General features: G+C 39.7%; 1 protein-coding gene across 1 annotated transcript; it reads right to left on the bottom strand.

Moving 5' to 3' along the window:
* Window positions 1-16,932: 16,932 nt before the first annotated feature.
* Window positions 16,933-23,747, bottom strand: lhx1a (LIM homeobox 1a). Its single transcript, XM_062419461.1, has 5 exons — window positions 23,578-23,747; window positions 21,485-21,708; window positions 20,462-20,745; window positions 18,347-18,512; window positions 16,933-17,312 (listed from the first exon to the last, which is right to left on the bottom strand). Exons 1-5 carry the CDS (start codon window positions 23,745-23,747, stop codon window positions 16,933-16,935), a joined length of 1,224 nt encoding a protein of 407 aa, XP_062275445.1.
* Window positions 23,748-24,096: the final 349 nt, after the last annotated feature.

Here is a 24,096-nt window from a genome sequence, read left to right as displayed (position 1 = left end):
AATGTAAGATTGTAGATTTGCTACATAAAGTAAACACTGCTTTATGCGTTAGATCATTTGTCCAATATGAACATAATTCTTTGGATACAATGAAACATATTCACAATGAGAGCCTTATTTGTCCTGAGCTAAAGCTATGGGTACATTACAGTAAAAGAGGATTTACATTTATGGGAGTATAAATACTCAGAGATTTCAAACTAATCTGAAGATCAAATAATGTGATATACAATCTTGTGTGCAAAGTCAACTGTTTGGACTAAGTTTGGTGATATAGGAAAGCTGATTGATTATCCCAAATAAAACCGGCATCATCCTCTGTGGAGCTGGAATGTGATCAGTATATATCATGGCGATTTCCTTTACACTAATTTGACATTTTAGGCTGTTGGTGACGAGAAAGGGAAGATGTAGGGGTCATCAAAAATGATTCGGATTCAACCTCTGGGAACCATCAAATCTGTCCAATAGTTCTTGGAAATATTTTGAATTGGACTGATGTGTAACTGACATTTTTAATGAATAAATTAAATATCTACATAGAATATGGGGTGGCATGACGACTCAGTGGTTAACACTATTCAGTCTGTATGTGTTAGCAGGGGCTTAGACTAAAAATGTTAAAGCATTAAAAAAGCAAGAAGTTGCATTGGTGTGGGTGCCTTGTTACAGGTATCGGCAAAAGGATGAAAAATTCCCAAGGAAGGTTTGAGAAATATATCCATGAGGCTTATGAGACAGGAAGACCTCCAGAAAGTTTTCATGGCAGCAACGATCCTTCTTCTCAATCATGAAGAGAGAATCATGTGAACAGCACAGCTTGATGTTAATGTTGCAGGGTAATCTACTAGGAATGTGTGCCACTGTGCAAACATGGTGGTTCCACTGATGCAATGCAAATGGAAGCCTCAACAAGACCTTGTAGACTGATGACCCATATAGGGCTGTACCCCATCTCTTGTACTTCTTGTGCCTCCAGCCATTTGCAAGCTAAGGAAGTGTAGCCTCAAAAATATCATTCAGATGCAGCTATAGACAACATACAGCTGTGTCACCTTTCCTGTCGGTGCCGCCTTTGCACCGCTTTTCCACATTGGTGCAAGCAGCCCTATCAACATCTATTCAGCATTTAAACATTGCTGGGCTGCAGCTAACAGTGTGATGGAAAGCAGCTTGTAATGCTGGAAGAAAGCTCACTTTGACTCCGCATTGATCAACACTCTCGGCTGATTGGGGCCAATGCAAATAACAGAGAAGTGATGGACAGCGACTGGACTGCCTTAGACCAGCCTGGAGGAATTAGCCTGCATGCTTCCCACCACACACAGACCCTTTATCAATGTCTGCGGACCCGGGGCCAATTTGAATGTGACTGAGGCACTCAGTGGACTTGACAGTGACGAAGGAGGCCCATTGGAAGCCATGGTTCAATGACTCATTATGGAGGAGGCTACAAGCTGTGTTTTCTGCATTTGATGCAGCACAAGGCTTTAAAAACACTAATTGGAGTGTAAATGTGTCCTTTCTCTTGCATCTGTTTTGTTTGTCCTTATCTTGTAACTGAAAGGAGCCTGTGTCAGATCAGCCATCAATCTAAGTTTGAAGTGTACAGAATATTTGACAAAGAGGCAACAAGTAAAGATGATAAAAAAGGCCAACAAATAAGCCAAGAGCAGCATTTGTGTGGTAATTGTAATTATAACAATACAAATAAATGACATTTAACCTGTGTATTAAAATACAGTATATAGTTACCCCACTACTAACTTAACCACAATGTATTGGAGAGTCTACAGTCCTCTAGACCACGGTGCACCTCACTTGAATAAAAAAAAAGCATGATTCATTATGTTTGTAGTGTTGTTTTTTATATGCTGAACTATGTTGAGAAGAATGGAAAACTGACAGTTTAAAGGTAGAACATATCTCAATGTTTCAAACGAAGTATTTGTCAGATTGTCTGAAACCCCCTTTTTTTCCCGACAATGTTTGTAACGGTCTGAAACAGACAATCTAAAGGTGTAATAATCACACTCACTTTACACAGGGGGTGTGTGACAGGAGACAGTTTGGCCTTCTTTTCAAGCTTTTTTTTTTACTTTCACAAATACACACTTCCAGCAATTGACAGTGCAACACCATATTGCTTCCAAGAGAGACAGTCCAAAAAAGTGTGTCCTTTCTCCAATTGGTATGAATTATAGTGGGGAGATCACAAAGACACAGAGTTGTAGATGAGAGATTGAGGAGGAAGCTATCTTGGCAGGCTCTTTGCTTCACGTTTGAGTGTGGACATTTTAAAAAAGGTATAAACATGTTTGCTTTTAGACGTGGGAAGACGTCATACTGTGAACCAAGCTCGTGGGAAGTGTACGAGACTTATAATGTCATACTACCAAATAGGCGGTTTCTTTTAACTATGACCACACTACCTAATCTTGATTTGTCTTTGTGAACTATTCACTGTTGTAGAACCTTGCATTCAATTCATATATACACTACTATCAAAAATATAAGAAATTGTAAAAAGAACATTTTCAACATATTTTTAAAATTATTCAAACTCAAAGTGAATATAGTATATAGTAGTATCTAGTATCTAAAACTGCATTGGTCTTTGCTGGTCAGGATGAACATATTGGCACAGCAGGGTGACTCATGACCAGACAATACATTTCAAGTGCTGATGTTGGTAGAACAGCGTTTAGTATTATGTATTCAGAATATTGCTTATGGCAGAGATGGTGACAGAGAGTCTAAATCCTATCCAAACTGTCTAGCCACAACAAATGCACTGCTCGAAATAAAAAAAACAAACAAACAAACAACAACAACCTTAAAAACCAATCCTAAGTGACAAGAACCAAAAGAAATTCTTTTTATCTATGTGAGGGGAAAGCAACACTGCTTCCTGCGGGTTTGGACCGTCCTCTTCACAATTGGTGCACAAATGGCATTGGAGATAAAAAAGTTTAAAAAGCTCAAAACAAACAAACTAACATGTAGCAAGCCATACCTCACAACACACATCCTGGGTCGCAGCATGGTCCAGTTGATTGATTCCTCCACTGTGTTCCATAGAACATCAGCCTCTGATTGAGGCTGTGATCAAACTGAAGTGGTGTGCTCCGTGCATAATAGCTGTAATTGAAATAAACAATGACCAAACACGCTTCTGTAAAACTGTCTACTGTCCCCCAATCAAATATAATCTCAGCTCAAGTGAGGCATTTGCATTAGATTATTCATGTGAGTGAAAAGTGGGAAGGCCCGTACCATTTGACCCTGTTAAACTTTAATGTATTTCTCGCCGTACTTGTTATTAGTTTATGTTTAGCATTGTTTTCTCATATGTACATCTGCATTCATAGTTTAATCAAGACAAACAAGTACTGCTTAAGTTCTTAATTAATTTTAAATCCAGAGTTTCTCGAGTTATTTATGACCATGTTGTATTACTATACTCAGTAAACTTTCAGGACACAAAAGTAAGAGGCACCGAACCACTTCCTGCTTTTAAGCTCTCACTGACATCACCGATGATGTCATGGGACCAAGTATGAGGGGGATTTATCATATTTTGTTGTTTGGCTCAATGATTATGTGATTTGTAGTTATTTGGCTGATGGTAAGGACTATGCTGTGGTTGTGTTAACTGATGCAAGTGTGGTTGTTATATACCAATATTTGGTGTAAGGGAAAGGACACCTCTGCAAAAAATATGATTATGCATAGACAACTTGAAAGGCCTATTTATAAGGAGAATTGGTGGTTTGAGAAAGAGGAGATAGAAATAGGGCCTATTAGGAGACATTAAAGGAAGCCATTGAAACAGAAAGGAGGATGACATTATATCAGGGTTGAGATTTGGTCACAATGGTCTGAACAGTACACTGAACATCATGAACATAATACTGGTAATTGTGAGTATTTCGGGCTGCAGGAAACGGTGTAGCATGGATTTTTAGACTGTTCGAGAGATAGACACTTAAAGTTACACTTGGAAGGAATCACATGACAGTTGGCGTAAGGTTTTTAGAAAGCACAAAGACTTAGCAGGAGAATTTAATGTAGTCATATTATACTAACCTTTCTGATCCACACTCCAATCCAGAAGGTGGTGGTAATTCACCTAAAAGCTGTTTGCTAACCACCAAAAACAACAGTGAAAGAAGAAAAGTGAGAGCAGAAACAAGAAGATGTCCACATAGCTGACTTTAATGGCTCGGATGAGTTAAATGAGTAATAAAAGTGTACTTTTAGTTGCACATTTCTGTCATAGTGTAATGACTGCAGCACAAATCCACTGGTTTGTAGGCATGATCTCAGAGGGAATTGAACCATCAACCATATCAATACATGTACTAAGAGAACACCACAACATTTCCAGGCACGACCAAGGGACACTGAAGTGGAACAGTGACCATTTGTCTTTGTGGCCTCCCCTTGCTTTCAATTTTAATGATTATTTTCTGTGAAATTCCAACAGCCTATCTACTCCATTATAAACTTTGGCAAGGGTAAAAAAAAAGGAATTGCCGTCTAATTAATTATTTCCAGCTTTTGTTTCTAATTAAATGCATGGTTAGTCTACTCTGTGAAGGTGGGTGTGTCCCAACAATGCTGTTTTACCAGTGCAGACACACTCTATGAGCCCGGTTTCTGACTGTCACACCCACGCATCTACAAGAAACATGATGCTGTGCCTCGGAACAAAGGAAAGTTCGGAGAGGAGAAGTAAAGGAAAGTTCTGAAGTAAAATCTAAACACATGCGCGCACACACACACACACCCACACGCACACACACAGTTTTCATCTTTAATAAAGTGCAAGTATGGGAGCCCAGTGTTTGCCTGCTTGTGTGTGTTTACAGCAGCATCCTCATACAGTCAAATGATATGAAATTTGTTTGTGCACGTCACCATTCCAGCAGCAGTTTGAATGTCGTGAAAAGACACGCTAAACTTATATGATTCTCCCCATGAGTGAGAAAAAGGACCCTAAACCATGTCCTATCTTCTAACTATGATTAATGACTGCCAACTGTCATGCATGCATCAAGAACAAAGCCATACATCATGCAATAACTACAGCTGGCAAATACTGACAAGTACACCACTGAAGCCATGCCACAGTGTAGACCTAATAGCATGTTTCAATGTTCAAGCCATTTTGATTTAATATTCAAGTACATGTGTTGGGAAAATATCCAATATGTACAATTTTGGCAAAATAGAAAGTGTGAAAATACATGTGTGCATGGATGCATACACACACACACACACACACACACACACACACACACACACACACACACACACACACACACACACACACACACACACACACACACACACACAAAGACACACACACACACTCTCAGAGACACACACCTCTATTCTCGTGTAATCCGTCATCTTGCCTATGGTTTTAATTCCTGTTAACTGCATGGTTGCATGCCGCTGCATCGTTCATTCTAATGGAATTGAATAACAGAGCTGCTTGGCTGCACTTGCACAGGCCTGCTTTAATTGGAATGAATGTTTTTTTTTTTTTTTTTTAAGAGAAATATTCTGGCCAATTTTTCTAAGCTTAAAGACAATGTGTGGCTCAAGTATTAGTCGCGTTCCCTCCTCTGTTGCTGTGTAAAATAAAGACAGTATATGGACAAATGTCTCATGACTGCTTTGAATTTTTTGGAAATTATTTTGCTGTTTACTTAACATAATTTTGCATATGCAATATAAACTAATATTGTACAGATATAATAGAATATCACTTGCTACCTTATAGTTTTTAAATGTATGTATGAAGATACTACTTTTTAGATCAGTAGGTAGTATCAGTAATAAACAGTATAATATACGTAAATACCGTAAGCACTGGTAATATGTAATGTGTTTCAGCAATAAAATACTTACTTTATGAAAATATAATTGATTTCTGTTGGCATTTTGGCTTTATACATTACATCACTTCCATATCATGGAGCATTTCTGCCTGGCACTTCTAAACAAAGCCATCACTGTTAAAATATTCTGTTTTGCAAACCACTCTGCATACCTCAGGGCTTTAGAGACCTTTTACGTATGCAACACAGATTGAGATACAAATGAAAATCATATAAATCATATTGCTTAAAACCTTTCAGAATCAATCACGGACATTAACATCCCAAATATCATTCTAAACCACGAAAAGAATGGTTAGGTTTTTTTTTTTGCAACCCCTAAAAATGCCAAAAATGATGTTTCACTATAGTCTTGTACGTTTTATGTTTATGTACATATTGTACTGTATTACACATAATCTACTAATAACTCTGCTGAATAACAAATCAGCACCATGATCACAAATCATAGTCTTTGCAGCAGGTTTTGTGCTTTTCATGCAGCAATCTGCTGTTTTGTTTATCTTCAGCTTATTGTAAAGAAGATGTGGTTGCTAGTCTTCCCCCAGAGTCTTTTAGTGCATAACACAGTCAGTTTAAAACAAGACACAAACTGATACATAAACAGAGATTAATGTTAGATATTACGCTCTATTATCAAATATACATGTACAGTGGAGTGCCCGTTCAAAAAGTACATGTTTGGAATGAGCTGATTACTTATTATTTCTGCATATGTATTAACTGACAAATATGTCAACTAAACATTTTTCACCAATGACACTTAACTGAAGTTAAACCATAGAAGCAACTGCATGGTTTTAATCCAGACAGAAATGTATGGCCTTCTGTTTGTTGATTCTGCTGCCAATCAAAATCCTAACGAAAGCCTAAAATAAGAGCTGCATTTAAAAATAAAATAATGTGCATCCTATAATAGAGTGGATCAATCATTTTAGATTTAGATTGTTCCTACTTTCTGTGTCTTCAGGTCAGATTTGAGTGGGTATGTTGGCTCCAAAGATTTTGCTTTGTCTGTAGTGGTGCTTCATTATTGCCATGGTCTTACCCTAAGACCATAGGGTAAGACCCTGACCCTGGTTTCTGGCTCTGAGTGCTTCCATTGAAAGTGTTGCATGTCCAAATTATACCAAATTCGACAGTGCACTCCCTTCAGTCCCCAGCTATACACGCACTAAGTGTCCAGTCAATTGTATAAACGGTTCAAGAGATTCTTCTTTTAGTAGAGAGATCTATGGTAGGTTGGTAAAAGGCTTCAGTCTGAGGGGAGCTCTGTACAGAAAGGCATCTTTCAAATAATTTGTTTTAGGTCTTGGAAAACAATTGACCCTTCTTAGCCAGTGAAATGCTCATGTTTTTGGTGATATTTTATGCTAAGATGGATTTCCCTATAAACAGCAGGATACTTAGATGAAGTTAGGTTTTGGCAGGCGACCAGATCATTTAGATACATTTTGTCAGTGCTGGAGGGGTATGCACAGTGCAGAGCTAGACTAGCAGCTCTGTTTTGTACAAACTGCAACATTTGTATATCTTCTTTTATGGTGCAGCACAAACAACAGAGCGATATTTTACATGGGTTAGAACCTGTGATGATCACACCACATTCATGACATCTGGAGGGACGTAAGGAGAACACTTATTACTGATGCTTATTCAACTCTCCACATTTTAACAAAAAAATGGGGGCAGCTATCTTTGTCTTATTTGTCATTCTAAATAATAGGCTACAATACAGCCCAGAGAAACACGTAATAAAAGTTGGCATTGAGTGCAAAAGCAACTGGTTCCCTTACTTACACAACAAAATCAACTTGAATGACAACAATTACAACTTGAGGCTGCAGAAACAGAAGAAACATTCAAATATTAAAAGTAAGGCTATGGCTATAGCTAAGTGTGGGAATCAACACGCTCAGTAGTCTTTACTGAGCAAACTATTATGAATATGTGATACAATTTAAAGGTTAAAGTAATGTAAGAGGAGAAGAGAAGTAGTTAATACCTGATAAGATATATCTGAGTGCATGTTGCATTTATAAATCAATATAAATATAAATTGGTGGAGTTCCCCTTTAAGTTACTTTGCTTTTTTTTTTCAATATGCTGCGCCACAGTGGGACTCAAAAAGTGTCTCAGCAGCCAACGAACTGCATGTTAGTGATGATGTAGTGTTCAATTCACTGCATCACCGACACCTCGGGGCTCAAGTATACAACCCCAACTTGACCAAACATTCCATTAATTTTCTTTTCTTGATAGGAAGTTAAAATGTAGGCTACTAATTAATTTGTGGGAGCCAGCCATAATTTAGATGCTACTTGGCCTTCTGCCCCTTGCAGTAGATCAGGGTGTTACTTTCATAACTGTGATGTAATCCACTAAAGCTATTGACCTGATGCTCAAACAGGAAACATAATTTGTTTATTCCTTCCCTCTGCATGGGTTGCTTACCCATTCTCATCACTGTATATAAACACAGCGCACTCAATACTCATCAGTACACACAGTGACAACTTAGGGGCCAGATTAGTGCATGTGCAATATCCACCCTCCACCAAAGTGAATTAATTGTCTAATGGCTTTAAATTGATTAGGCATGTCTCAGGTTTGAGTTGCAAATCTCCCTCTAATCCAGGTATTTCCCCTCTCAGGATAAGCATGGGATTGCTTTAATTAGCAACGTGGTCATGTGTGTTGGGTACAGTAACATGGCAGCGAACACCTGGAGCTGAAGTTACAATGTGTTTGGGTGATAAGGGCTTTCTACTGTGGTGCATTTAGCCACTTGTTCAAACACACTCAGATAATGCCACAGTAGGAAATGCTAAGCTGGCAGAAAATAACAAAAATCAATTTGCCCAGGAATCGCTATAAGCAGTGAACAATTAAAAAAAAAAAAAAAGAAGAGTGTTACAGCTGTGGTGTTTTGGCTTTGGGGTTTCCTTGTTCTAATGTTCATTTTTTTTGTGTCTAAAAGTAAGAAATATAAGTTCTAATTGTAGAAGCTTACATGTTACTTATAAAGAGACTTTTATAGCTAAAAGTTATGGATTTCTGTCTGTATGTGTGTCTTAGTGACTTGTGAGTTCTTTTCCCCCTTTTTTCTATTTTTTTTTACCTGTAACTTCCATAGGAGATATGTTGCTATGCCATGCCATGTACTTTTAGTTTCCCAGTTAACCCTCCTGTTGTCTTCCCATTGACAATTCAACTTTTGTACTCGGGGGTCAAAATTGACCCAGTTTGGTTTGACTGTTTATAACTGTTAACTGTTAATCATAAGGTATAAATTATTATACCACCTAATATTATGTGTTAGACTCTTTTAGCCAACTTCATTCCAACGTATTACCATGGGTTTTACACATGTTTTTAGGAAATTATGGTCAGTTCATTTAAATGAAAGTATACCTGATTTTTTAGTTAATACCTGTACCCTCTGTTAGCCCTTTTTCACTGCAGGAACTTAATACATAATGGACTGTCCCCTAGGCATCCCTGGTTGAATTGGTGATGTTTAACCTGTAATCGTGCAAGGCATATAGGAAATGGCAATCCATCCAATATTTGTTGAAGCACCAGAGCTGAGGTGTGAACCCAGGTTTCAGTGGTGGTACAGTGGTGGTGGATGGTTGGTGAGTTGCTTTTTCCCCTTCGTCCATAATACACGTTTTTGACATCTCTTTACTTTGGTTAATCAAAGCCAGTTGATACAACTGACCCTTTTATCCAAACAAAACCTGATTAAAAGTTTGAAAAAGCTGAAAAGGTAGGGTTAACTTCTGTAAATTACAACAGAGGCATATGACCTACATAGACAGTATATTTATGGTTTGTCACATCGTGGTTCAGAGCAGGTAAAAATGACGTTCACTTGATCAAAACTCAAAGTAGAGGTTGGCAAGTCAATTAGTAAATAAGAACAGAGGCAAGGACCCTATGACTACGGTGGCACTATAGATGATCTGGTAAGGGATTAGTGTTGCTTTAATAATATACATATATAATGTACTGGGGATCTGATGAGGGAATATGTAGTGGCACATGGATGTAAGATGATGTGAACCAACTGAGACTCCTGCTGAACAGACAGGGAATGACTGCATCAGAAGTAACAGGAAATGTTAGAGATAGAGATAATTGTAAGACCAACGTAGCAAAGTAAAGCAGTAACTACCTGCTAATACCAGTTTGAGAACATGATGGTGATTTTACAACAGGAAGTTTTCTCTGAGATTAGATGTTTTGCTGAAGAAATCCTAAAACACAGTCCATCCTCACATGAAAAATGACAGTATAGGTCTAAAATTAAGGCCAGCAAAAATAGGAGGCCTTAGTAATTATGGGAAGAGGATGTCAATATAAGGTTACTTGACAAGATGATTTTGCCTTATTGGGAGGATGTGGGTTGGGGGGATAACTTGATAGTTAGATGGCAAAATGTGGACTTGATGCAGGAATAAAAAAAAAACACTTATTTTTTGGGAAGTCTACTGTTGCCATGATAACGAAGGCTTTGAGGATGTATAAACCATGTCTCTAATGATCATTTTAACCCAAGTGGACAGACCTTAACCACACCGTTGTCACACCACAAAACATCATTATTTTTGAACAGTGATTTCTGGTTTTGGAAAGCAGCATTTTACGATCTTTTGGACTGCATTACTGTTGCCTTTAGATGGTGAAAACATAACGACAGATGTTTTTATGCTAGATGAATTTTAGACCTATACTGTAATTTAATTATAAGGATATGTTGAAAAAACAAGCTCAACTCAGCCCAAACTCATTATCAGAGAAACTGAATAGAGTGCAGGTCTCTTATTGTTTTAAACCATGTGACTACTGTATGCAAAAAGCATATAAAATAGCTATTTTAGACTAAATGTATTTCCAATCAACAATGAAACACCCTATTTATGAAAGGAAATACAGCAAGTCAACAAAGAGCCTGTGCAAATTATAAACAGATTTTGCACTGAAGTGTGTATTCCATGTTATATCACGATGGGAAATTGCCAGTGCAATCATACACAAACAACTCATTGAGAAAACCCTTGCCCTGAGCAAAAAACACAGCAGTTGGTCTCCAATATGTGAATGACAAATGAATATCACTCAGTGGGTCAGATGGTGTAGACACACTCCATGCTCTGTGCTAATCAGGCCAACCTACAGACCTCACATACCATCAGGACATCCTCCAGGGGGAAATTAGTACTTTCCACTTTACTAAACGAGTATACTTTCCTCCCTGGGTGAGCACATTGTTTTGTTACATGGGCAATTTCTTTATGTAAATTGTACCACAATGGGTTACATTTGAATTAAAAGGAAAACATTTAGTTTTATACAGATTGTGAATGGCAAATTATAGGTGCATTTATACACAATTTTCACTCAGCTCAGGCAAAAACAATAATACATAATGATTGTTTCACCAGTAGAAGCTAAAACTTTTTTTTCCTGCGTGCAGGCTATCTAACTGTCACACGTTTGTGTCAAACACGGACCTTTGGCTGATCAATCAATTAATTAGGATCATAATTTGTTATTCATTACATCAGCGAGCTAGCTAAACTCTAGTATGCTTGTTTGAAATTTGTAAATTTACCTCAGCTAACAATCTAAATGATCTACTCTATGTTGGTATCGCCAAAATACTGGGGTTATTATTTCATCGCTGTACCATTGTCTTTTTCATTACTTCGACTACGACTTATAGAATTTGTCACCCATCATCAAGCAACATAAATGTCATTTGTTACTGTAAAAGAACGTAAAAATAAACTATAAAGAGGCCAAATCGCGACAATGATAACAATGTGGAATGATTTAATGTTTAAACGGGCTGATTCTCAAACATGAAACCATATGCCAAACACAGACAGCTTGCAGACAAAGAGGAATGGCAAACAGCAAAAGCAACACCATCAAGTACTTTATTGTAGATAGTGTAGTTGGGCCTCTTGACAATCGGAATCTAATGACCTACCTTTGTGCAGCGGCTATAGCCTTAGTCAAAGTCCTTCTTCATGCAGTCCATATTTCATTTTGTCCATCCATTATACCTTTTTTTTTTTTACTGTTTAATACAACTAAAAGCATTGTACCTTCTGACTGAAACATCTGTGCTCTTCTAATTTAAGATATCAACCAAGACCCTCTTAACAGGCCCTTCACCCTGAACTATTGACCCGGCAAAGGAGACGTGTGGGTCAGAGGTCATTGTGATAGACATGGCCTTGAGTATGAGTTGACCTGGAAAAAGCAGCAGGTCAAGACGGACAGCTGGGTGAAACTCTGGCTGTGAATGTGGAGTCACAGTTCAGGTATGAGTGAATTAGAACATGTAAAGAGACCACAGCTTCTAATTAGCTTCACCACCATATCAGCTACTGTGATGTCTTTAACACGATGAGCATCGACTGTACATGTTTGTTAATGGAATGATCTCATGTTTCTGTAGCGGGTCATACTGTATTTATCTACATTTTCATTTAACACCAAATCACTTTATATATACACCATTATATCATCATTATATATATATATATATAGTGAGTCATGTATATGATATAGTCAATTGACTTTTTGCTTAATTTCACTTAACTTAAACCCAACATTCCCTCTAGCTTTAGCCTATGATGATGTCTTCACAGCTTTTAGTCTTGCTGTGACTGACCAAGAAAGTTTCTAACACCTAACACTTCTTCATTGGTGGCACTGTTTGTGTTGGCTTTTTATATTTTACTACCTCATTGGCTCGTGTAAAACCATTAAAGACACTGATATCATGTGTGCTGTGGTCTTCTTGGGGAGTTAGGGGCTTTAGCTACCAAGGAGGTGTTACTGTTCTATAATTAGAAACGTACAGATGGCAGGATGATTCCACTGTTTTTAGATTCAAAATGTTAAAAATGTAATTATTTTAGTCCAATGAATAATTGGAGGATTTAGTATTTATCCCAACAGTGTGGAGAAGGCTGCATTTAAACCTATAATATACCTTTACCACATTAGAGTTGATTTGGTGCTATCTACATCCTCTTTTCTTTCTTTTTACGTCCTTTTTGGTGGATTATGTTTGACTTTCCCTAGGTGGCACTCTTTTCTTACTCTGTTACTATGTTACTCTGTTACTCTGTTACTCTATTCTTTCAACAACAAAAACAGACTGATAAATGCAGTGATATCTGTGTTTGGAGCAGGAATAGAAGGTGATTTATTGGTCTGGCTATAGGTTGAATCACTCGAATTATACTTTTAAGAGTATTATTTTCAGGAAAGAGACCACATATAATTCAAATAGTAAAAGAAATTGTCCTGTGAGTTAAACATCTTTAGTCTTTGAGAGACGGAGGAAGAAGTGTAAAGAGTATAGCGAGGTGGCAAAACAAAGAGCTCGTCAACAGAGGTCAGCTTATCAGGCTGCTACATGACTGTGTATCACCCGCTCGCTGAGTAGTGAGCCAGGGAAATGTGGCTAAGCGAACAACCGGCCCGCTCCATTGATTGACAGCGTTTTCTCATTCCCGGCCAAGAAAGCGGCTTCCCCCCAACATGTCGTTTGTTTGAGGAGAAACGAGGACCTGTGCCATGTTTGTGTGCTTACACTACATTCGTTCCGAGGAGAGGGTACACTTCCAGCTGAGCCACTCTGCATTTAAAACTAGCAGCCAAATGCTTCTCATATGGAGAGGGGCTCTAAAAAAAAAAACCCTTCTCAGTTTGAACGCAAGTATCTCAGTGTTCGCCTGCTGGGTCTGATCTTCCTATTGGCTCAATATTTTGGCCCCTGTTGTACCCTAAAGTAAACCATTTTGTTGTACCCCCCCCCCTCCCCCCAATCCCCTCCTACCAATGTTTATCCCACTGACAACACCCCTAATCACACACACATTCAAATACAGTACACTTATTTTGGTTCCCAGTGGGTGTGTGGGCTATTCAAACGTCCCGACTCAGAGATTTAAAATGTCATTTAAAACCTATTCAGTGTCGTTAAAGCTTGTTTTATTTTGCTGGCGTTAAACTACAAGGTCAGTTTGCACCACCGACTGATGAGCGATCAATAGGAGATTTGAACTTAAAGAGCCGTGGCCCCGGGGGCGGTCAATCGGCGGTGCATGGTCTTACCAGAGGGGTGGGTGGGTGTGTGGTGGGAGCTAAGCCCAGGGGCTCAACAGAGACCTATATCCTTCCACAGACCCTCCACCCCCACCTACACCCCCACCTCCCCAAGCTTGGTTAACTCTCAAGACCATGATTAATTCATGGTGGATTACAGTCTGGAGGCAGGGGAGAAAACTGGGATTGCACACGTCCCTAACTGCACACACAGGGTTAGGGAGATAAAGGTTCCCCCGGATTCATGCCACAATCCCACCACCGCCCGCCCAACTCGTTTCCCTACAACTATGAATAATTTTTCATCCTTCCTGCAAGAACACGCCTCTGTGTTTGGACTTCTTGATTATTATTACGGCCGTGTTCGCCGAAATAAGTCAGTAGAAGTCCTTCCTAGCCGTCAGGCCGCACTGCGAGAACAGTAAGCTGCAAGGAATAATAATGTAGGAGTGAGCTAATAAAAGCATAACAAGCAGCAGAGCTGCGGTCATGGCAATTTCATCATTGTCCTTCACAGTTGCACAGCTAACTGCTTATGATTAGTCGACGACCTCGATTAAGTGAACAGAAGAATCTGAGGCCAAAGCCAAAGTGGTTGTGGAAAGAAGTGGCATCAGCGAAAGTTGTGAATTCACTCCCCCTTGTGTCGACTGCAGCAAGCAAGTCCACTAAATGCTGCCACTGCTGGAAGAAAAGTGAAATCAGCAGAAAAGGTTGTTGTTGTTTTTTTCTGTGTTGTTGTTGTTGTTGTTCAAAATCTTGTTCTATTTGTCTATGAATTGTTCTTGGAGCCATCAGGATCTGGTGCAACACTGCAGCAGGAAAAAAGAGAAAACCCCTTTGTTGACAGTTAAAGATTAGCATCACCAAAATCATAATGAAAAGCACAACTATATGTTTCTCTGAGTTCTCCTTCCGACTGCTTTCTTTTCTTTGTCTGTCTCTTTTCGTCATTTTTTCCGCCAAATGCCATTCCAATTTCATTCAGTGTTTTTGAATCCCATTAATCAGAATTAACAAATGTTTACCTGTCACCATGTCTGCAAAGGCCAATTATTTCACACTCCAAGTGAATGGAAAATTAGACGTGTAGACAAAAAGCATTCATTATGAAATGAGTGACACTGGCCTGATAGCCTAAGTACCTTCAAGAGAGCCCTGTGATGTACTGCTGCACTGACACTGATACAGGTGATACATAATACACTGTAATGTAGAGTATACTGTAAGATAACTGCTCCAAAAGAAAATATGTTAAAAGAAATTCATAAGTATATTTTCTAGTTTTATTAGAAACACATTTTTGTCAACATGTTGTATTTATACAGTGAATGGTCTAATATGCACTGGAGGTCACATAAGCTTAGGTTTATTGGAACAATAAAAGACATACCATGAGGGCTTGATATTCAAAGAGATGTAGCAGCTACGAGCTGCATATTTGACCATCAATTTTCAATAGTTTGGATTTTTCTCCTTTGAAGACACAAAAATAAAACTTGTCTAAGTATGTTATATTAACAATTTTATGAATGTATTGTCAGCAGACTAAAAAATTAAGAAGTCAATTACTCCTTTTAACACTTACATTTTGTCTTAACACGTTCTGCAGATGATGGTGCAAAGCACTTTAACAGTATTTGTGCTATTTTTTTTTTTATTTGGCAACTGTCTACTTTGTTTTTTATTCTTTTTTTTTTTTAACCTTTTTTGTAAACAACATCTTGTACAAACTAGAACAGTGAACCACAACCCCAGCAAATGTGTTTTTATCTCCATACAATATAAATGAAATCAATACAAAAGTTTGGTTGGTTGCTTGGAACATTTTTATATGGATCGAGAGGTTCTAAAACATGGTTTTTCGAGACTTCTGGACTCCTGAATTAAATAGATCACGTAAACAGTTGACTGTTCTAAGTCCCATTTAGAACCCCAGTAGAAGATTTTTAGAAGGTAGACTTCATTTCAACATTTCAAGTTCACTTCCATTTTAAATAAAGGGTTTGCAATCCGTAGAGGGTTTTTTACTGTTTGCCTTTTAAAGGCGGCCTTCTTCAGATTTGGTGGAAATTCTGAAACCAAGAGAAAAAACAAAAAAACAAATAGTCCAGACGGAGGAAAAAATTGTCATTTCCTTTGGCCTTCGGAAACATAGTGTCAAAAAGGTTAAGTGTCAATATGGCAGAGCCTTGAGAGGCAAAGAGGTCTGAGGAGCTTCTGAATAAATACAGGGGACACGTCTAGTGCCTGGAACAGAGTCTGAACGCTGCTCAGCCTTCCTACAGTGCCAGGTCAGCACACAGCCAACCCCCAGCCCCTTTATTCTCTCTCTGTAAAGCTATTGAAGTCTTTGACAGTAGCTAATGATGTTTTTCATGTTCGGGACATACTATAGGAGATTTCGAAAGGGTTGTTTTTTACCCCACCGGTGAGTGTTAGGGGGTTTGGTCGCTATGCTAGGCCACTGACAGGAGTCAGGAGGGGTGACAGGGTGCTCCAGGAGCCCAAAGAAAGGGAGGTGAAGGGGGGCAGTTCAGTAGTCTTGCCCAGTGTTTTTTTTCTTCCAGTTTTGGATTCAGGGTGGGGGGGGGGCAAAAGAAGCAATTGAAACACTCAAACACAATATTGAAGAAAATGTTTTTGAGCATAATTTTTATGCCAGATACGCTTTCCCCACAAAAGAAGATCAACAAATCAACTTTGGGGAAAATAAATAAATAAATATGAAACCACAAAAAAAATGATGATTCAATGGCATTGCCCTAACCCTGTCAATATCCAATGTCCCTGTTCTCGACCCAGACCCCAACACCACCAAACCTCACCACCCTCCGTCACTCAATCTCTCTCCAGTAGTCTTTGCTCTCTCTGGACAAAAAAGCTACCACACGGTGCCTTCGTTCATTTCCGAGGGCGGGTGGGACAGGTGGTTGCTGTATCCGCTGCCGTTCAGCGACAGTGAGGTAAAGGGCGGGCTGGGGCCGAACACCTCAGAGGAGAGGCTGTGCATGGGCCCCGGGATGCCGGGCTCGGGGCTGGGAGAGTCCCCTGGGTGGTGGGACATGATATCGGAAAAACGCTGCACTTCACTGGAAGGGTGGTGGCCGGGCAGGGGGTGGTCCATACCCCCGAGAGGGGTGCCCGTGGGGCCTGAGGAGGGCACGAAGGGGAGATCGACCGGGGTCTGGGCCTGTGACGATGGAGGCCCCTGAGGGAAGAAGTCGTAGTTCCCTCCTGGGCCGTAGTACTCGCTTTGATAATCTGCAGATCCAAGAGAAGAAGGGAGGGGGGGGGAGAATCAGCTCTGAGAACAATGGCTGTGCAGAAATAATTCCAGAGACGTTGAGGAATTCATTGAATATACATAGCTTGATTTGTATTAGAGAGGGAGAGAGACCCTCGCCGTGCTACATTAGTCACAGAGCACGTTACACTTAAATCAAAACTGCAATTGGGTGGGGAGAACAACGTGGCCACAAAATTAATTAAAATGGGGGCCATTTCATCAGCGATTCTACCTACTGAGACCAATTTTTTTTTTCAATTCGGCAGAATATTATTAGACTTTTTGCTTCAGCGGGAAGGACAAAGGCCCGAACACAAATGGAATTCTCAGATTCTCCGAAAGTGATCAGATATTTCAAAGCAAAGAGGAATACGGTAACAAATCACTCACATGTAAACTAAGTTCACTTTAAACTTAACTCACTGCTCACTGATTTCCAATAAAGAATTTGGATGAGCTGATCCAAACTGAATAGAGCATTTCAGTTCATTTAAATAAATAAATAAAAAAGAACCTATTTGCTGAATATCAGAACTTACATCACTGCATTGTTTGCATTCCTTTATATAATCGTTATATTCATTTTTAATGATCATAAAGCATATATAGCATTAACATGACTACGGAAAGAGTGAAGGAAAGGCAGGAAGAGATGTAGAGGCCTAACACGGTCTTAGCAAGTTGTATAAAGATACATTAAATTACAAATATGAAAGATACAATTATAGGAAGGGTTTTTCATAAAGGCTACAGCAGGAAATTAGAAATATAAATATACAAAATAAATAACATTCTAATAGAGGAAATGGGGAAAATATAAGGTAAGTAAAGTAAAATAAATCAAAACATGAAACTTCTCATGAGCCAAGTGCAGAAACGTGTAAATAAGTTTTATATGAATCAAACATAAAACTGGATGTTTCATAATGGAAAAATGAATTCGCAAAAAAAAAAAAAAAAAAAAAAAAGCATATTTGTCTTAAGAGAATGAGCTGGATGGTACACATACCTCCATAGTAAGAGAAGGGCCCGTTGGGGATGAGCTCCCCGGGCTCCAGTCGGTCCACCAGCGTCCTCATCCGCCTCGGGCTCCGGAAAAACGCGTGCCTCCGGGCGCCCAGCGCGCTCAGCTGCTTCATGCGCCTCTCTTTGGAACGACGGTTCTGGAACCAGACCTGGACACACAAAACAAACACATACTGCGGGTCAATTCATGTCACTCTGCAAACACGCAATAGGCTGCTTACGCCATTTGGATTCCAGGTCAATATTTTTTTATGGGAGATGAAAGAGAGGAGAGGGAGAAATAAATGATGGGAAGAGATGGCTCCATTGGTGAGAAATTGTGGTTGGCAAAAAAAAATGTTCTGGAGCATGAGTAAATATGTACACAAACAAGCCAAAAAAAATGGCACGTTGATATTTATTTATTTAGTATATGCTAATAAACCTCACAGTGTAAATTCATCCCCATATAAGAGAAAGTGTAATTAGGTGTCATATTTACTTTGGCACTGGGCGCATTGGCTTCTTATAAGAGTAAATAACCTGTGTGTGTGTGTGTGTGTCTGTGTGTGCGCGGCGTGCGTGATGAGCCGGTGCGTTAAATCCGCAAGGCTGTGCGTTGGAGAGGACTGCGCCCAATTATCGTTACAGGAACTAGAGTCACATCTAACCCCCCTAATGATCTTTTAACCCTCCATTTACTCCGACTGAAGCTACAGCAGCGGGGGCTTAAAATCTCCAATTAATACTTAATAGGAGGGTTGTTACCAATATATTACCGGGCTCTTGGAGGTTATCATTTCCTAATCTATAGGCCGGCCAGCCGTCCTTTAATTACGCTCTTCCCTTTTCCCCTCATGCTCATACATATTAGATACCCCGACGTCACCACTCTCACTTTATCGCCATTAATCTGCTATGCTAAACCTTTTTTTTTAAAACACCTTTGCTCTGCCCCGCAGCCTTATCCACATTATGAAGACAAAAAAATCCCATTTATTAAAAATAAAAAGCATAAAAAACCTATATTTCTGTCATTTTTAGGCCTACTCTTTCTTCCAGAAGGCCTGCTATTATTCCTGATGTGTAATATATTGTCTCATTAATTGCACATTTACGGTAATTCCTTAAATAGTAGTTTTTGTAAATGATAAAAAAGCCCAAAATAAAATATAACAATAGCAGTGTTATTATTATTATTATTATTATTATGAATATAAATACTACTAATATTACTAATGATTGTCAGTGCTCTGTGTTGCTCCTTGTTTAACTTAAGTCGGCCCTGCTGTAATTCAGAGTTGTGAGGAGACAATCTGAAGACCCTTGAAACAGATTTCTGCCTTTCCACTTGGCTGGAAATGCTCACAGCATGGCTAAATGTGGTCGCAAAACGTGATGGCAGCGCTGTGCCAGCACTCCCAGCGCTCCCAGCAGCCCGGCGCCAGTTGGCGACTTTGCCCCGTCGCGCGCGCCAAGAATCAAAAATACCCATATAAATTACCCGTTTCCAAATCAACCTCGTTCACCGTCCAATCTTTGGCTTAATGAATTCAATGTGACCGCGCAGTTTGAAGGGAAGAGGCCTCCTTTAAAGAGGGGTGAAGGATGTGAGAGGAGGAGGAGGAGGGGGTGTGGGGTGGTGGTGTGGAGGGGTTGATGGTGGTGGTGGTGGTGGGGGGAGGTGGAGCCTCTCTGATGGGATGAGGCCTGCACGGTCATGGCAGTCTGGCAGCTTGGCAGGGACATTTTTCCATAAAATATAAGCTGTTACATCACACCTTTTAATGGGCGCGTAACACCCTATAAAACAGAAAAGGTGCGGGACCACCTCCTCAACCTGTGGGTGTCCCCCTCAATTCTGTTTCCACAATATTTCAGAGCATCTCAGACAGAATTAGTTATGTTGTCATTGACCTCTGAACTGTAGATCAAATATTTGAGCTGTAATTATCAGAATGATTTTTAGTGGGGGGCACACGGACCCCAATTTGAGAAAAAACCCCACTTTAGCTAATAATGGTTATTTATATCTTATGATATTATTATTGAATGAAAGGAGTGGAAACACCCTGGGACCTCTGGGAGTTTTGGATGCTGTACGTGAACGCTCCTTTACCTGGATGACCCTCATGTTGAGGCCGGTCTCCTGGGCCAGCTGCTCCCTGATGTGTCTGGTGGGTTTAGGGGTCGCAGCAAACGCCGCTTTCAGCGTCTCCAGCTGCTTGGCCTTGATGGTGGTCCGCGGGCCGCGTCTTTTGCCGCCCAGGTTCTGGTCGTCGTTCTCGTTATTAACCGTTTCCTTGTCGGACAGGGCGGCTATCTCCGTGTCCTTTAGGACCACGTCGTCCTGTAGCTGGTCTTGAGAGTCCGGTGATAAACTGGGATCGCTGCATGCCGTTACTGCGCACATGAAACATGAAGATTAGAATAAGCAGATATATTTAACAAATAAGAAACAAGCTGAACAGTGTCAGTGATGTGGAACAGCTCAGCTTCTACACCCTATAACACAAAATCCATCCTATTCCCCCAAACTGCTATTTATCACTGTGGACGGTGTCAGCAGTGATGTAGTGGTCAATTAAAGGTGGATGAACTATGACCTCAACTCAGTGATGCAAACTACCACCAGCATTTATAACTATCAACTATTTTTTAAATATTATTTACAAAAAGCGTATCCAAGCTTTTCCTCTTTCGTGTAGTTTTTATATCATTTTTACACAATTGTGTATCATTTATAAGCCTACATCAAAGACGGAACATATTTTCTTTACAAATTAAAAAGTAGCTCCTTCTTTACTGTGTTTCTATATACAACTTAATAAATGATAATTCAGTACATGGGCTCAATGTTATATTCCAAAATGAAGAGCCCCGTCCTCACTGGTGTAACGCAACATAAAAACATTGTCAATTTGGGATGTTTCCGAGCGGCAACAATAGGCGATAGAGAGTGCTTTTGTCCAATTCTACTCCTTGGATGCGTCTGAGCCCTAGTCATGGAAATGATGAAGCCACTGCGGGGCTGAACACATCACATCCATCACAATTTATCCCGCCTCATGCTCACACAAACACACCCACACACACACACACGCACTAAAGACAGGAATGAAGCAAAGCGCTCCCTCCGTACCTGAGAGGAGGTTGCCGTCTTTTACACTGCTGTTGTTTAGGTAATCGTCTTTGCAAACGAATTTGTTCTCGTCTATGATGTAGAGCTCCTCGCCGGTGGATAGCTGCTTATTGCACATCATGCAGGTGAAGCAGTTGAGGTGAAACACTTTGCTCTTGGCCCTCCGGACCAAGTCGTTTGGAGAGATGCCCTGCGAACAACCGCCACACTTCGTGCCGAACCGCCTGAAGGAGGAAGAGGAAGAAGAGGAAGAATGTTTTACACAAGTCATTTTTCTCAATAATAATATCAAAATCCGGTTAGGTTGCTAACAAGGCGGGGGTGATGGGAGGGAAAGATATGTATTTTATAGACAAAGAATAACATTTTTAAAAATACTGTTGACTATTAAAAAAAGGTGCAGTCATATTTTAACGAAAGACAAAATAATAATTAGAAAAAAACTGCCAGATATAAAGCAACACTTATTTTCTTAACACGTTATTTTAAAACTTTCATAAATATTTCAACATGCATAAATATAAAAATATAAAGTGGAAAATAAAAAGAATAATAATGGCAAGTGTTCTCCAGCTACTCACACACAAGCTTAATTGTACAGACTCGCACTTTAAAATAGCGCGTTTTACTAGTTTGTGGACATAAACACAAATATCAATAGATTATGGATAAAATGTAAAGTCTTAAATGTAGAATGATTGTGTGTGTGAGTGTTTGCAAGTGTGTGTGTGTGTGTGTTTGTATGTGTGTGTGTGTGTGTGTGTAGCCTACATGAGCGCATTTTGTGCAAAAGACGCTCTACAAATCTTTTTTTCTTTTCAAAATAAAACGTTTCCTATAAAACAAACATTTTCTAAGTATAATAAATAAATAAAATATTTAATTTCTCTAAAAGAAATTGCAAACTTCTGTTTAAACATATTAAAAAAGAGCTTCTGATAGTTTTTTTTTTCTTGAATTGGGTTTAGCTCTATATTTGCAGGCTTTTGTGCTTCACATTAAAAGACATTTAACACCTTTTCCCACTATGAAATGCATTAAACACGCGGCTTCTCTGCCCCGGCATTATAAATTACAGCCCCTGCCATTTACTTCAACGTTAAACAATGTGTATTGAGTGGTGTGCACCGCTTGTTGACTGCACGTCTGTGATTGCATTGTCTGTGGACTTGATCTTTTCAACTAGTTTACTATTCAAATCCACTTATCACGTCCTCCTCAGTCGGACTGAGCAAACACACCGGGGCTCTCCTCTCCTCTGGCCGGGGTTTGATCCTGTGCGCTCCCCCTGCAGCAGCCTGCACGTTGTTAAAAAAAAAAAAAAACACCCCAAGTGTGATTTCCTCGATTTCCTAACAAACCAACCCCCCCATCTCAACCTCACCCCCCCCTCCACTTCTTCTTCTCCCCGCTGAGAGCGAGTGCACATGCGTTTTAATGTGGCTGCTTCTCTTTTGTTGTTGTTTTGCATAAGAATCCAAATTAACAAGCTTTTAATTACTCTGCCTAATCAAAGCTTATCGCCTCGCAGTCCTCATTCACGCCTACAGGCTCGGACAGGTCTGTATTCTTTCATTTGAGAGGAAAAATAAATAAAAACGGAGACTCTGCGTTCATTCTTAACACTTGCTGTCCTTGTGTGTGCAGTCATACATTCTTTTAAATACTTAATCTACGTGTTTTGTTCTTGTATTTTCTTTTAAAAACTAAATTTATTTTATTTTTTACTACAAGTCTAAAAACGCTTCTGAGTTTCTGTGAATGACTTGCCATTATATGTTGGAGTTGAAGTGATTAAATGCGTGTTTAAAGCTTCCAATAATTTATAAAATGTGTTTTTTTTGTCCACAATGAATCTGCTTAAGACATTTAAACACATGTTCAGTTAAATGTGATGATAGGCCTGAAAAAATAATCTTTTCCTACTATTTCAATGATGCACCATCACCATCAAATTTACACTTCTTGCTATAATTTCCTAAAGGCGCAGTTTGCATCATTTTGCAAGCCAGCAACTGACATCAAAACACACATATTCACACGTTTAAAAAACACAGTGGTGAGGAGTTTAGCTGTCACTTCTCGGAGCTTACCTAAAGAAATCATTTTTGCAGTACAGTCTTCCCTCTCGAGAAAAACATTTTTCTGTCAAATTACATTTGCACTCGCAGCACTGCACGCACTTGACATGCCAGGCTCTGTCCAGCACGTTGAGGAGAAAGCGGTCCAGGATAGGCCTCTCGCAGCCGGCGCAGTGGACCATGGCTTTGGCTGGGCTTTACTACCCCACAAATAAAGCACACACGCACACAAGCAAAATCAACAGCGCAGGCCGAGCATTGACCGAGTTATCTGCGCTCTCCCTCCCTGATTCGCCTGGAGCTCCCGGGTCAATGTGCGCGGAGAAGCTAGTCGATCAGGTGTCACCACAGATTTCTCCCTGCATGCGTAAAACGGCTCAGCGTCCAAAAAACAAGACAGGAAGGGAATGGGGAACTGCGTCCTCTGTCAGCGGTGGAAAAGCCAACAAAAAAAAAATCAGTCCTTTATTGGATCCGGGACAAAAAACACGACCCCAAAAAAATGTAGATTTCAACACAGGAGCTGCAGAT

This window comes from Scomber scombrus, chromosome 5 (assembly GCF_963691925.1).
Source record: "Scomber scombrus chromosome 5, fScoSco1.1, whole genome shotgun sequence".
Taxonomy (NCBI): Eukaryota; Metazoa; Chordata; class Actinopteri; order Scombriformes; family Scombridae; genus Scomber; species Scomber scombrus.
This window is presented reverse-complemented; position numbering and strand designations above follow the sequence as displayed.

Coding starts and splice junctions, on each gene's coding strand:
- lhx1a (XM_062419461.1), bottom strand. CDS start 23,747: ATGGTCCACTGCGCCGGCTGCGAGAGGCCTATCCTGGACCGCTTTCTC. Junction 21,709..23,577: donor TGCAAAAATGATTTCTTTAG/GTAAGCTCCGAG, acceptor TTCCTCCTTCAG/GCGGTTCGGCACGAAGTGTG. Junction 20,746..21,484: donor AGACGGCAACCTCCTCTCAG/GTACGGAGGGAG, acceptor TCATGTGCGCAG/TAACGGCATGCAGCGATCCC.